Here is a 14,772-nt window from a genome sequence, read left to right on the forward strand (position 1 = left end):
CTGGAGCGAGTGGTTGTTCTCGGTGACGGGTTCTTCTGGCACCGTCACTAACACAGGTTGAAAAGTAACTTTTTTCCTTGAACAACTCTGGTGCATACTGGGCCTTTTCTTGGGTCCAAGCCTCAAAACCCCCCTTTTTCCAGTCACGAACATCTGTCCAATGAGGGTGTAAGTCACAAGCTACACACACATCGTCATACACGTCTTGGGTAGCTAAAAGTTGACGAATCTTTTTTTCCCGTTGAGGTCGAGAAGTATCCAGATGAAACCGCAAGGCTTTGAGCAAAAGGAGCTTTTCGTGACCATTTAAGGCCATTGAGGTGGTAAGTACTGATCGTAAAGAGTCCACAAAGAATCGACTGGTAAACGAAATCCCAGAAAACAAGTCACTAAGACACACACCACTTGTCGTCCCAAATTGAATGGATAAAATTCTTGTAATAATTGATGGTAATGATCCACGGTTTGAATATGGTCATTGAGTACCTTCCACGGAATCTGTTCAATGATATGTGACATAATCCGTGGCATGGCAACTTGATTTTATAGTGTCTTTGTTTCGGAAGCAATAAAGGTAATTTCTAACCAAACATGTTCGTTCTGCAGTAGGGAATTTAAATGTTACATACCGTAACTGAAACGTCAGAGTTTGTCTAGATGTTTCGTCTTTTTCTAAGCAGATTCCATGTAACAAATGTTGGTAATCCTTTAACTCGTCTTCCTCAATACGTTGCAGTAAGTGAATCTCGAAGTAACCAAAATTACGAACGTCTGGTCCATCATCATCCATAAACTGAAAGTGTTCAACAAGGTCTGACCACTGAAAAAATTTCTGACGAATCAGTCCTCTTATACCATTCAGGTACCAGTGGTTAAAGATCTGGTGACGTAACGGATGCAATTGTTCTTTACGTTTCACTTGTATTTTCACCAGCTCTCGGTAAATCCTTTCTCTCAACTCCTCAGGCAAGCCCAAAATATTCTCTTGTAAAGTATCCATAAGTATATACACTGTTTTTGGAATCGTTGGGTGGTGGCCAATAGCCTCGTTTACCTTTGTGCCTAATGTAATATCCACTCATAATCAGTCTTCTTGTACTTTGGAACATAGCATAATTTAAAAACGGACGAATCACTTTGAGTTTGCGTTTCACTTGTATTTTGATCAGTTCTCGGTAAATGCGTTCTCTCAACTCCACAGGCAAAGCACGAATGTTCTCTAACAAAGTATCCATGAATAGGTCATACTAAATCCTCTTTGGTCTGACACAAGAAATGTACTGTTTGCACAAACATGGTTTTACTTCAGTGTCGAATTTAAATCGTTCAGTCACTAATCTACACATTACAATTCGTTCAGAAGTTTCCTCTTTCACTAAGTTGACATTGTGTTCAAGATGTTGGTAATTCGTTAACTCTTCCTCTGGAATTCGATGCAGTACGTTTACAATGATGTAGGTAGAATCGTCCATACCAAACCAATCCTTTTTAAAACTAGAGGATCGTTCATCAATGTCTGTCCGATGGAACACTTTCACTTGAATCAGTCCTTGTATAGCCTTCAGGTACCAGTGGTTCAAACACCGGTGACGTAACGGATGCAATTGTTCTTTACGTTTCACTTGTATTTTGACCAGCTCTCGGTAAATGCGTTCTCTCAACTCCACAGGCAAAGCACGAATGTTCTCTTGTAAAGTATCCATGAACAGATTATTATGGTAAAGTTACTTCAATGTCTCGGTCCCACTAAGGGTAAGTAATGACAATTCGGTGACCATCGAGCATGTTCTACATAGGCCGAATCTTGCGGTTCCCAGTGGTGAAGTGACACACCGCAACTGAAGCACTTGACTTTATCTCCTTCGCCCAAGTAGAAAAATCCGGCTCTGGCTAATTCTTCGGGGGTCGGTCCTCCCAGATACTTAGGCCATTTTCCTTTGAACGATTGAAGACGATTTTCAAAGTCGCAGTATTCCGACAAACGCACAGGAAACGAATATTCGTCTTTCACAGGTTCGTTTCGAAAAGGGTTGGGTGACAGGAACAGGAGTTTGCTCAAGGCTGGATGACATCCGTAGGGGGGTAAACGTGAAGGTGAACATTCCCCTTTAAAACGAAACCCAGCAAAATGTCCAAGAGGACGAGCGGCATCCCTTTCGCATCCATCAGGTTTGACACGCACAGCATCACTTTCCATGATAGGGGTAGTGACACTAAAGTTCCCATGATGCTTTACGCCATCGCTCAGGTCACAAGGTACAGCATCGTATCCATCACAAGGCTCACAATCGCATTCCACTTCCGAAGCCCCACACCTGAATTGTGCCTTTCTAAACAACTTGTTTTGTGTTTCTCTGAAAGTATTCATCTTGTTCGCTCGGTCTTGGTAGTCACAATGAACTATCGATCTTGCCTAGGGTTCCTTTTTTATATACAGACCAATACCGACGTGACCGTACGGCAACGTAAAGTGATTGGGAAGTCTCACTCTCTTCTGGTACACGATTTGATAGACTTTTTCCAAGGGTCGACTGACGATGTGGTGAGTGGGTAAACGTACAATCTTGTTCGGTTGGTGAGTGGTCACTTTAAAGTTTGCATCCTCTCCCGATTGCAAGGCTTCTTTCAATACCCCAAAGTTCACCACACGACTGGTACGATAATTCAGAGTCAGTCCTTTTACTTTGCACGTCGTGTGCACTTCTCCTTGTTTGTCCCGGTATTCGTAGCCGTAATTTTTGGGGCCGCCACTGACGAAACTTAGAATCTTGTCGTCAGGATGTTCGTCTGTCCAGGCTCCTAAACGGTCTCCTTCGATGTCAGGGTGAGGTTGAATCGGGTGATGGATGTAAATGCAACTGTCCGTGTCAAAGTACAGGACGCGTTCCCCTAACAGTTCTAAAGCTTCGTACAATTCTAAACGAGCATGGGCTGTCACGTAAGCCGCAATGATGACATTTCCAAAAGGGCTGTCTTGTACAAAGTCCAAATCTTCTTCGTAATTGACCAAGATCAAATTCTCTCGAACGACGTCCACGTGTTTCATGTATTTGGTTTTGTCGTGAATCATCTGGAAGTAGCGGGAAGGTTCTGTCAAATATTCCGTCTTGGGTAAACACGGTCGTTGTGCCATTTTACCCCACAAGCAATTTAACATCACTTTGGCAAACGATCGCCTGCCTTCGTTTTTCTCGATGTGGTCTAAAGTGATGCCTTCTTGTTCATAGTATTTCTCTTTGAATTGTATTTGGTCTTCGGGAGTGTGACACCAGGACGGATAGCCGCTGGCTTCTTGCTTCAGTTTCAAAAAGGCATCCACGTAGTCGGCGAAAATGCCTTTCTGTCTGGGATCACCCTTGTGGTACTGTTGTGTCTTGGGAAAGTGGCAAATTTCGTACACTTCTAACAGTTGGTATCCCATGTCTAGAGCTTTGAACAATTCTACGCTGACCCAGGTTCCCGTCAAGGCCCGTTCTTCCTGGCTGTGCTGACAAGGTTGGTCTTGGTTGCACGTTTCGGCACAAGTACGGCACAAGGGAAACATTAGTTTGCCTTGACAATGGTGAGGTAAGACGGGATGGTATAGGTTCGTGGGAGGCAAAACTTTGCACTTGATCAAGCCTTCGTATTGTCGAATGTTTTTCAGGTCGATGTGTTCCATTAACAATTGTGGGTGCCCTACAGGAAAGCGACAATATTTGCATACGTAGGGATACAGCGAACACACGTCCAAGTATTTAATTTCTTCTCCTTTCTCTTCGTCGGCTTGGTACAGCAAACAGGTGGCATTGGTCCTTCCTCCGTACAAACTATCCCTCGGGTTCAGCGGGTCCATGAACTGGTAACTTTCCACGAGACGTTTAAACTCGGGATCGGTTTTCATACGGTGATCGTACTCGTGTTCCCACATTTCCACCACTTGGTATCCTTGCTGTTCTAACTTTAGGCGTCGCTGACAAGTGGCCTGGTACAAGTCTTCCATGGTTCGTTGCAAAAACTGATTTTTAGTGCCACGGTCAGGGTAACAGACGGGACTTCCGTGAAATAAGCAACCGTTAAACTCGTACACGATCTTGGGGTTTTCTAAGTCCCAGCCATCTACCGAATACGTTCCGATGGTCTTTTCGCCTCCTCCGTTGCGGGCATGCTGAATCCATTTGTCTTCCTTGTCGCACAAGTAATGTAACCAACGTAGGGCTTTGACCGAGTATTGACGCTTGACATAGTGGGTCGTTTGTGGGCTGATGACAGCTACAGTGTTTTCAGGCATGAATCGTTGTCGGTACACTAAGGAACACGCTTTGGCAATGGTGCAAGCTTCTTTCAAAGGATCGACCCCTCCGTGTTCCATGAACAGTTCTCGAAATTTTCCACAGCAACGTCGTAAAATGTCCACGTCGGAACGACAATACTTTAGCATTTCTTCCTGAAAGTCGAAAGGGTCGGAGGCGTGAGCCTGGTACCAAGCGTAGAAAGCTTCTCGTTGTTCGGTACGCATGTTGTCGGGGTCGTAATAATGAGCCTCAGGTAAATGGGGTAGAACGGCGTGTTGATTGGCTTCCGTATTGAAAAAGTGTGGAAAGTACCCTTTAGCCATTTCTGTCATTCCAAACGTTTTAGGCATTCGACTCAAAGGCATGGCCAAGTAGCTCATCGAATCTTTAAACTGTACTTGTCCCACTTGCATGAAAATGATTTTGGCTCCGTTCAAAGTCACTTTAGGACGTTCGGTGCCTTGTTCCGTATAGTACCTCAAAAGAAACTGTCCATCGTATCCGGAGAAATTGTGAGCCATCACCGTGGCATGACGATGACAATCTCCGTAACGTTCGATGTCCTCTTGGCTCCACGTCTTGTCGATGGGGTCTAAAACCCATTGGGCAAAATCGGCTAACGTGTTCGGTCCCCGAATGATTTTTTCACGCCCTCCAGGAATCTTGCTGCAGTGAGAGCAATGACTGAAGATAGGTTCTTGAATGCACTTCTCGCACGCTCGATGAGCCACGCAGAAATTAGGAATGTGAATGCCAGTCTCTTGCATGCATTCGAAATCGAAAAAGATGAAATTGCCTTTCTTCTTGTGACCGTCCTCTTTCTCTGGTGGGGGTTGGTATTTTTGCACGTAACATTGGTGTTCCAAGTCCACGATGTGGTGACAAATGTGACATTTTTTCTTTCCTGAACATACGTGTGCCTTGGTACTATTGGTACGTATGCCTTGTCTACACGCGGGGCACAATCTCAGCAGTTGACAAGCGCATTTCTGCTGTGAACCTTGCGTCTTCAGATGTTGTTGGTAACAGGTAGGGCTGACAAACGTGCGCAGACAAGTTGAACAAGGCACTGGTTCTTCGCTCAGACAGGGTGAAGAGGCCAAACATCCTGAGCATTTCCATCCACAATGCTTGTGTTGCTCTCGATTATTATAACCATGGTCACATTTCTCACAGTAATAACCGTATCCCAGGAATCCGGTGATACTGGTAATGGTATCGAAATGGTCATCGTGATAATAAACATGAATGTATTTTCCGTCCTTAAAATCTTGCCCTCGAAACAACAGAGGCCCGCGCATTTCTTGAGGGTGCACTTTCAAGGTGTATCGTGGAGCTAGGACATCTTGCAATTTTTGCATTTCAGGAATGCCACAGGGTATGTCTTTGGACAGGCCAGCTTGTTGCAACAGGAGTTCTGCTTCGTTTCGTTGTTTGGCTCGGTCCGATTGTTGAATAGTTTTCCAGGCTCTTTTCCATTCTGCCGTGTCGTTCTTGTTGGCATAGGTTCGTCCCACCACGATGGCTCGGGCTAAGCACATCTGGTCTTGAGGGTTGTGAATTTGGACGAGACTCTTTTTGGTGCTGCGAAGGTCGTTCACCAATAACATCTTTTTGCGTCCAGTCCCTTGAGGAGGAGAGACGTGGGTCATGTCCAGTGTGGCTTTACCATCGGTGATGTCAAACTGATCATTAGATTGTTGTACGTGTTGAATCTTGTCCATGACTTTGGAAGCGGCCAATTCTGCAGGGGTGCTAAACTCGATCCAAACAGGGGATTTCAAACCGTCGTGTTGTATGGAAAGTCTCAAGCGATCGTCTTCTTTGGGTTGACATTGTCGCTTGAGTGCAGTGAGCAAAGAATCCCACACCCCAGTGATGAACACTTCTGCTTTCTCTAACGGCACTTCAGCCTTGAAATCTTTAAACTTCACCGTGTATTTGTAAGCCGTGGTTCTAAATTTTCTAGAGGAGCGCTTCTCCGTCTCTCGAATGGAATAGTACTTTTCAGGGTTGACTAAGGGTGGTGAACTTGGTTTAGAGGTTTCAAATTCTGGTTCACTCATGTCCTCTTCAAAATCACTGGCATGAATTTGTGCCAAGATTTCAGCTCTGGTACGAGGCGATAGATCACGTTTCTGCCTCTTACTTTCTTCTTCTTTCTTCTCAAATGAATAGGATCGTTTCATCTTGAGTGAAAAACGTCAAATGACTCAAGTTCAAACACCATAGACTAATTTATAGTCATGGCAGACTAGCGTATATAAAAGGGTGTGTGTCTTGTTCTTTCACTATTCATTTCACTCTCAAGCCGAGCACAACGATGGAAGAGACTAACCAAATCGAACGTTTCGTCAGAGTTTTGCGAGGGTCATTAGAAAATTCTCTTCAGACCAGCCGACGGACTACTCTCCTTCCTTTCGAGATAAAAGTCAAGATACTTGCTATATCTGTCAGAAGATAGGGCATTGGTCTTCAGAGTGTCCAGACCGTCAAAAAAAGAACAAAAACAGGGGCTAAAAAAGACAAAAGTCAAGATACCTGCTATTATTGTAAAGAAAAAGGACATTGGTCTCCAGATTGCCCAAAAAAGAAACAAGAGGAGTCAGAAGAAAAGAGGGATTCTTCAGAAGAAGAAAGGGATTCTTCAGAGGAAGAGAGGGATTCTTCTGAGGAAGAATGAAGACAGGTGAAGAAAAAGAAACAGGAGAAGAAAAGAAGAAGGGAAGAAAGCGAGGAGGAGGAAGAAGAAGAAGAGGAAAAGAGTGTGACGGTGAAGAAATTTAAAAAACAGAGAGACTAAACAAGGAGACAGAAGAAGTCAATGAAGTTTTAATTAAAGTGTTCTGTTATGAATTGTGAATTGGATTGTAAAAAATGGAGAAAAGAATAAATGAATGATATAAGGTAAGTGTCTTTGAGTTATGATTTTAAAATAAGAACGTACACTCACGCACTCATACACAGAAACGTACTATAAGGGTAAAATGGGCTGTTTAATATTTTTTTTTAGTTATTGGCAAATTGAAAGGCTATCTCTTTTCGAGAAATGTGGGTGGCCCTGAAAAGGGCCTTTTTTTCTTCATGGTGAAGGGGTGAGTTTAAGCAATCAACTTTAACTGCCTTAAGCCTTTGCCACGGCCAAGGCCTACTTCTGGACTGCGTAATGATGATGATTGGGTTGAAATCACTAAGGGTGGTACGGTAGGCTTAGTCACAGGATTGACGTGTTTAGCTCGGGAAGGTCGTATTCTCTTCGGTCGTGATAAAGAAGTCTGATACATTTGTTTCAGACTTCTTAACTCCGCTAAAATGTCCAACAGTACCGTGACCGTTTGATTTTCACCCTCTTGTTTCTTTGCTGCTACTTCTTCTTGCTGTTGTTTTTTTCTTACCTCTTCTTCTTGCTGCTGTTGCTGTAGGAGAAAAGCTTGTTCCGCTTCCTTTTGTCGTTGTATAAATTTCTCCAATTCTTCTTTCTGTCTCTGTCTAAAATTCTCCACTTGCGGTAATGAAGAAGGTAACGAAGTGTGATGTTTTACCCCAACCCCTTGTATTATACATGTATTTATAAGTCTGTAAGTGGAGCCAGGTAAGCTTTGTTTTCCAAGTACCTAAGTTGGCTAATCCTCTTACGTAACCCAGTCTTTGTTTGAGCTCTTGAGTGGAAATCTGGCGGGAATCTTTGTACATGGGAACACGTGACGTAGACAACTTCAAAGAGCCGGAAGCCGACAATGGTAGGCTGGACAGTACATGGGGACACACAGACTGACATTTTTATGATTGACAGTTCGATCAAATGACCAGAGTCCGTCGCCATCCAATCGGGATGCGTTGTAGGTGGGACTTGATTCGAGAAACTGGCATAAGACTTGTACAAGCCTGAAATTCGTCAGTTGGTGTTTAAGAGTCGCAGTGACACACACTCCGTTAGCCATTCGTAAAAATTGGCGGAATTTAGGAAATTCATGAAATAGCTTCGATCAGGTAAGTTTGATGTTACGTTGATTCTGCTTGATACGACTGCTGTTAATTGAAGAGAATTTGTCGTATGTATACATTTTACTTGTATTGAAGTATGAATAGTTAATTATGACCTTAATATTTTGCATTTTTTTCATGACTTTAGCTAGTACTTTTGTTTACGATTGATTACGATGTTGATTCGTTGCATCATTATTCATAATGTTACTATGTACACCTTATTTGTGAGGCGAAAATGTTCTCTTCTTTCGCTAGTAATATGTGTGCCTATTATTTCGTGGATTATTACGTTTACGCCCTTTTGAAAGGACGATTTGTATTTGTGAAGAATTGCATTGCTCGCTAGCCGCTATAAGAATTAATATTGTAATTCTTTGCGTAGTTATATTTTGGTAGACAAGAAATTTGTTTACGTAATGATAGATTTTGCCATTGAGTAACGGATTGCCGTTTATCACCATTTGAATGTGAATATTGTGGATTTGGTACGCTTGTGTAGGAAATATATATAAATATATATAAATATATAGATAGTCATATTACTAATCGTAGTAATATTTTAGTACAATCATATTTGAAATATTTTGTATGTATATACTGATAGGGCTCAGTATGTAGATATTTGAATCCTTTGTGTGATTGTGTTATGGCGCCATTTTTGTAAGCGGCGGAAGTGTATGGGAATTTCGATGTGTGCGCATGCGCGACCCAAATGTCCCGCCTTAAACTGATGGTTCAGTTCAGTGACGTAGTGTGAGGGAAGATTTTTATAACCCTATGCTAATGCATTATACCTTTCAACAGGAAGCTTTCGGGGGACGAAAGAATTTCAGAGAATTTCGGGGGACGAGAGAAGTTCCGAGAATTTCGGGTGACGGTGAGAGATACCGAGTGAATTGCGGGTGACCTCAAGGGATACCGTCAAGGGTTCCGGATACTAGAAGAGGAACCGGAAGTCAAGATAACGGCAAGGAACAAGGATTATAGAAGAGGAAGCGGAAGTGGAGATCACGAAAGGAGAGAAAGACAAGGGAACGAAGAGATTTAGATGAGTAGCACTCAAGAAGGGAAAAATCTCCTCACACTGTGAACTCAGATGATGATCAAAGGGATCATTGGGTGAAAGAGAGACATTGATTACTTTAAATTCTTTTAAATTTCATTTATTAAATTGTTATTGTTTAAATTTCATCTTTGTATTTCTTTTAATTTAACTGTCGGCATTGCTGACTGGGGGCTCGTAGCCATAAATATATTTAGTCAATAAATAATATAGTGTCCAGAATTAACCTTCTGAATAAGGACCAGGGGAACTTCTCATAATTCGTTAAAGTCTATAAGAAGAACCCCACCCCTAGACAACCACTACACCCCCACACGAAGGTTCCGGAACAAATTCTTGCGAGGAGAGAAAATCCACAAAATCCCAATTCACCTCTTCTGAAAGTAAGTCCGGGTTCCCTTGGGCGGTCTCCCCTGCTGGTGCACCCCAATGGATCGTTTTCTGAGTTTCCGTCATGTTGAATCACTGTCGCATAGATTGACTGCACACAAGCGCTAGCGAATCTATATAGACCACGTGACGTCACAGACTGCTCTCTTCGGATTGGATGCGAGCTGACTGAATTATGTAACGCGTGTTCGGATTGGTGAATGAACTCAATCCGTTTCAATCCTTCCTCTACCTATAAATAAGCGCAGTTCACTGCATTGATTCACCTGTTCTCGTCGCTTCAAGATGTGGACCACAGTTGAGTCATCCACCCTTGTGTCTTCCATGATGTTTAGGACGGACATGCTCATGTATGTCCGATCCAAGTGGACCGTTGTCCACAGGACAAACACCAGCCTGTGGATACGTAGGATCTACGTTGAAAGACAAGGATGCCTGAAAAGAGTGCTGATTTACGTACCAACAGTAAGACGCAGCCTAAGGACAAGAAGAAGACCAATGCGGTGCCCTTTATGTTAATGAATACATTAACATAAACCCAAAGGCCCTTTTCAGGGCCAGCCATATTTCTCGAAAAGAGATAGCCTTTCAATTGCCTACCCCTTTTTTATTTTTTTTTTTAAAAAAAAAAAATCCCATGTTCAATTTCCCTTGACGCTATAAAGTCCCACCCTGTTTAAATTCCCTTGACGCTAAACCGTCCCACGATTTTTCTCCATGTTAATTTCCCTTGACGCTAATCTGACCCACGATTTTTCTCCATGTTAAATTTCCATTGACGCTAATCGTTCCCAGGGGTGTTTTTAATGCTAATTCCCATTGACGCTAATCTATCCCCATTCACTACTAATGTTTTATTTGTCTGTATAGATCTAAATGCGTCAATAAAAATATTTCATTTTTTTTAAAGGGATTAAGCGTGTACAAAATGGATCTTTAATATTAAATACTGACGGGAATTGTTGCTGCAAAAAGTATTTTTCGTATACAAATGATACCCTTTATAATAATAACACTTAAATGACATTTTTGTCGGAAAAAGGATTTTTTTGTATAAAAAGAGATTTCCCCGTGTACAAAGCACCCCTCTATTTTTCTTTTTACTTAATAGTGAACTTGAGTAAACAATTAAATCCATAAATAAACTGATTTGACCTGTGTACAAAAAAGGACCCTTTATGTTAATACCAATGAGACTTTTTGTTGCAGAAAGGACTTTCACGTGGTCAAAGACTATCCTTTATGTTAATACTATGGGATTTTTTTTGTTGCAAAAAGGATTTCCCCGTGTACAAAAAGTCCCTTAATAATGATTTGTAACAATATATTTTTTTAAATATATGAAGCTGATTAAACAATGAATTGTATAAATATCATCGAGCATGCCGGTGGAAAAAAAGTCGGACCAAGCCTTTCATGGGGGGGGGGGGGGGGCACCAGACAGATGCCCCCCCCCCCCCCCCCCCCCAGCCTTTGAGAACTAACTACTACTTTACTATGTCAGCCTGTTATGGAGCCTGCCAAGAAAGGCAAAATTTAAAAAAAACAAACTGGACAAGAACAACGCGGGGCGTGGTAATCATAGTTTGAAGTCGGTCGTAGACTGCGAAGTGTCATAAATGCCCAAATTGACGCGAACACTAGATTATATTGTTTCAGGAGAGCAAGCAGAGAGCTGTCGAGATCGGGGTAACTTTAAATTACAGGAGATATTTAATCACTGTTTAGTAATATCGAGCAGCAGAGAAACATTGCTCACTATCAGAGAGACGAACGCATGTTTTAATTTTTAAATGATAGTGGAAAACCTAAAATCAACTTCTGATGGAAGACGGTCTGTGCTGACAACGGCATCCGCACAGCAGACAAAAAGAAAACGTGAAAAACGATCAACTACGCCAACCGTCAAACGCAAAATAGTAACTGAATGTCGGAAAAGCTGTTACTTGATTAAACTTGCAGGCATAATAATACCTCAGTATGTATTTAATACTTTATAAATCAATATATTACGATTATAACTGTTATTAAACTCTGTTCAAGTAAATAAAATATAGATGTGTATGTTATAAAAAATCATCACGTTTCATGCACATATGTTCATTTGTTATGATAAAATACTCTGTACAAGTCTAAGCAATATGCGTGTTAATTTACACAGAATCTGAATATGCGAAACATGTTTTGATTCTTTTCAATATTTTAGATACATATTTGTTCTTTTCTTTTAAGAAGATATATCCCGATTAATTTGTCTTTACAAACCCATAAAAATTCCCATTTGCCCAGTTTATGTAATATAAATTTGTTTTAATCTCAAAGTTTATTTAAATGCCTTTTTTTAAAAAACAATTTTTAAAAAAAAAATTAAAATGATAAACATTATAGCGCATTGCCTTTGAACAGTTATCTGCTTTAAACCATCAACAAAAACATCGGAGATTTTTTATTTATAAATTAAAAGCTTTTTTTGCTGTCGGGAATACCCTTTTTTTTAATTTAGTATGCAATTAACAACACTTTTGGCTAAATCCAACTTTATTTACATAGTCTTTATTTTTATATTAAATGATAAATATTTATAAACATTATTTTTAATAATCTGCTTATAAACAATCTTGAACGGCTTTTATAAACAAATACAAAAGTTTTTTTCTTCGAGAAAGAATAATTTCTCATATTCCTTATACGCTGTAAAACACTTTTGCTTAAATCAAAATTAGTTAATTTTTGTTCTATTTCGAATGATAAACATTTATCAGAATTGTCCTTGAACAGTTTTCTGACTTAAATATTAAAATAAAAACCTGAAATGCTTTTATTGACAAAGATCCCGTTTTTGTGTCGCTTTTTGCAGTCAAAGATCCTTTTTGCGTACTCTGTACTCAATATTTTTGTCTACATGCTACTTTTTTACATGTAAATTTATAAACATTGTTTTTTATATTTTATGTTATCTGTTTTAATCTAAAAGAAAAATGATATTGAATGACTTTTATAACCATATTAAAAGTTCCTTTAACCCCAAAAGCCCTTATCACATTTTATACCTACCATATAAAGACTGCTCAAAAACTTAAACCAAGAGAAGGGCCAAGCGACATAAAATAGACTTTGGAATGACAGTACATTGAATAAGGCCAATTTCATACATCACCTGGCTGGCTACCTATAGTGTCATTTATCGTCGCCTACGTGCTTCTACCTGTTCGGAACTTCAGTTTTCTTTTTATTGGTTATTTCACGTCATGTGACTACGACCGTCGCCATTTTACTTTTTGACGTACAGGTAATTTCTAGAAAGTGTTCAGAAACATCTGCAACGGTACCCACAAACGAAGATGGCAAACGATTACCATCCAAGGTTGTGCCATATACGCAAGTGGCCAGATTTTCAGGGTTATGGCTTTAACCTGCACGCGGAAAAGGGCCGTGCGGGGCAATACATCGGTAAAGTTGATGATGACAGTCCAGCTCAAGCAGGGGGGCTGAGAGAGGGCGACCGTATAGTTGAAATTAATAACGTAAATATCGGGAACGAAAACCACCAGCAGGTCGTCAGTCGAATCAAGGCTGGGTATGAAGGGATACTTGATGAAGTTGCCCTGTTGGTAGTGGATCCAGAGGCGGATAAGTACTTTAAAGAAGAGAAAATCGTCGTCCGAAACGACATGGCTGAAGTCGTCCGAATGGAGACTCCACCACGCCCCGGGAAAGAGGACCATCGGCCAGGTACAACTCTCTCTCTCTCTCTCTCTCTCTGTCTATCTCTCTCTCTCTCTCTCTCTCTCACACACACACACATGTCCGATGTTCTTTCATATGTAATTCGTTTCATAATTGTTAATCACATGTTGAATTTTTGGTTTTACTTTAAAGTCGGTCTTTGTCCATATTCGAGAAAAATTCAATATAACTTTTCCTGAAAGGGAAGGGGGAGTCAATAGCTGTGTCTGTCAACTGACAGAATGCGCAATTCACCTTAGCAGTTGTTAGTCCAACAATATAAGGTGTGTATTATCATCATGTGTATGTTGAGTGGGGTATTCTTACTGCTTTAATAATTATTGTAGAGTAGCTGTTCTAATCACAATACCAATGATAAAGGAAACCATCATTTTAAGACGTTTTCATGTAGCTGTCAGTCCATTCTTATATACCTGCTATATTTCCAGACTTTATTGGGGGGCTTTTAGAGACTCAGAACGTGTTTTGAGGTCACAAGGTGGTCTCGGTGTGAATGACCCCCAAAACAATATCATCCAATTGAGAATAAATTATCTCTTCATATAAACTTGTATAAAATTACTGAAAATTTAAATCTGAAACATGTAGTACTTACAGACAAGAAAAGTTGGTAGAATAAATTCAGCATTGTCCAATACTATCACTACACATGTACACACATGTGTGCCAACATTCACTTAACCACATCCTGACATTTAAATAAAGAACAAAAAAAACCCCAGAGGTAATCTGTTTTCTTTGAATTTTCAACAAACTATTTTATCAGGGTAAAATTTAAAAAAAAAAGGAATTGGCCGTCATTTGGTCAATTGTAGCTACTGTTCCTCCATGTTGAACAGACCAGCAAGTAAGATCTTGTTTTTTTTTTTTACATCTGTGGTAGCAGAGGTATGCTGTCTTTATGCATGCATAAGAAATTTAAAAAGGGTAAATGGCTGATAGAAATGCAGGTGTTCTGGTCTGATGACAAGGATTACTACATAAAATGTTCTGAAGGATTTAATTCTGAGTGAAAAGAAGAGGACCTTTACTTACCATCCACATACAAATGTCAGTCTATTTAAACATATTAATTTCTAGCGAGCATCTGAAAATCCCACAAAAGATATGTGCTAGTAGAAGTATCAACAGCAAAAAAAGTAGATATCTCACAACATACAGTACTCGTGCTAGATGTCAACATAAGCGGATTATGATATAACAATGCACTGTCAAGATGGTTTGTCAATATGAACAGTAAATTTGTTTATGTAACAACAGATAAATTTCAGTGCATTTGATATCATGTTTGCAGATTTCTTTCATGGGGCC

General features: G+C 40.4%; 1 protein-coding gene across 1 annotated transcript in view; it reads left to right on the top strand.

Moving 5' to 3' along the window:
• The first annotated feature begins 12,956 nt into the window (after positions 1 to 12,956).
• Positions 12,957 to 14,772, top strand: part of LOC149785707 (Na(+)/H(+) exchange regulatory cofactor NHE-RF1-like) — a 61,726-nt gene continuing 59,910 nt past the window's right edge. Inside the window, exon 1 of the mRNA XM_089979574.1 lies at positions 12,957 to 13,446. Within this exon, the coding sequence (XP_089835700.1) occupies positions 13,056 to 13,446 (391 nt within the window). The 5' untranslated portion in view covers positions 12,957 to 13,055. The remainder of the gene's footprint in view (positions 13,447 to 14,772) is intronic.

The sequence above is a fragment of the Sinohyriopsis cumingii genome, chromosome 13, assembly GCF_028554795.1.
Source record: "Sinohyriopsis cumingii isolate HCF-2022 chromosome 13, ASM2855479v2, whole genome shotgun sequence".
Lineage (NCBI taxonomy): Eukaryota > Metazoa > Mollusca > Bivalvia > Unionida > Unionidae > Sinohyriopsis > Sinohyriopsis cumingii.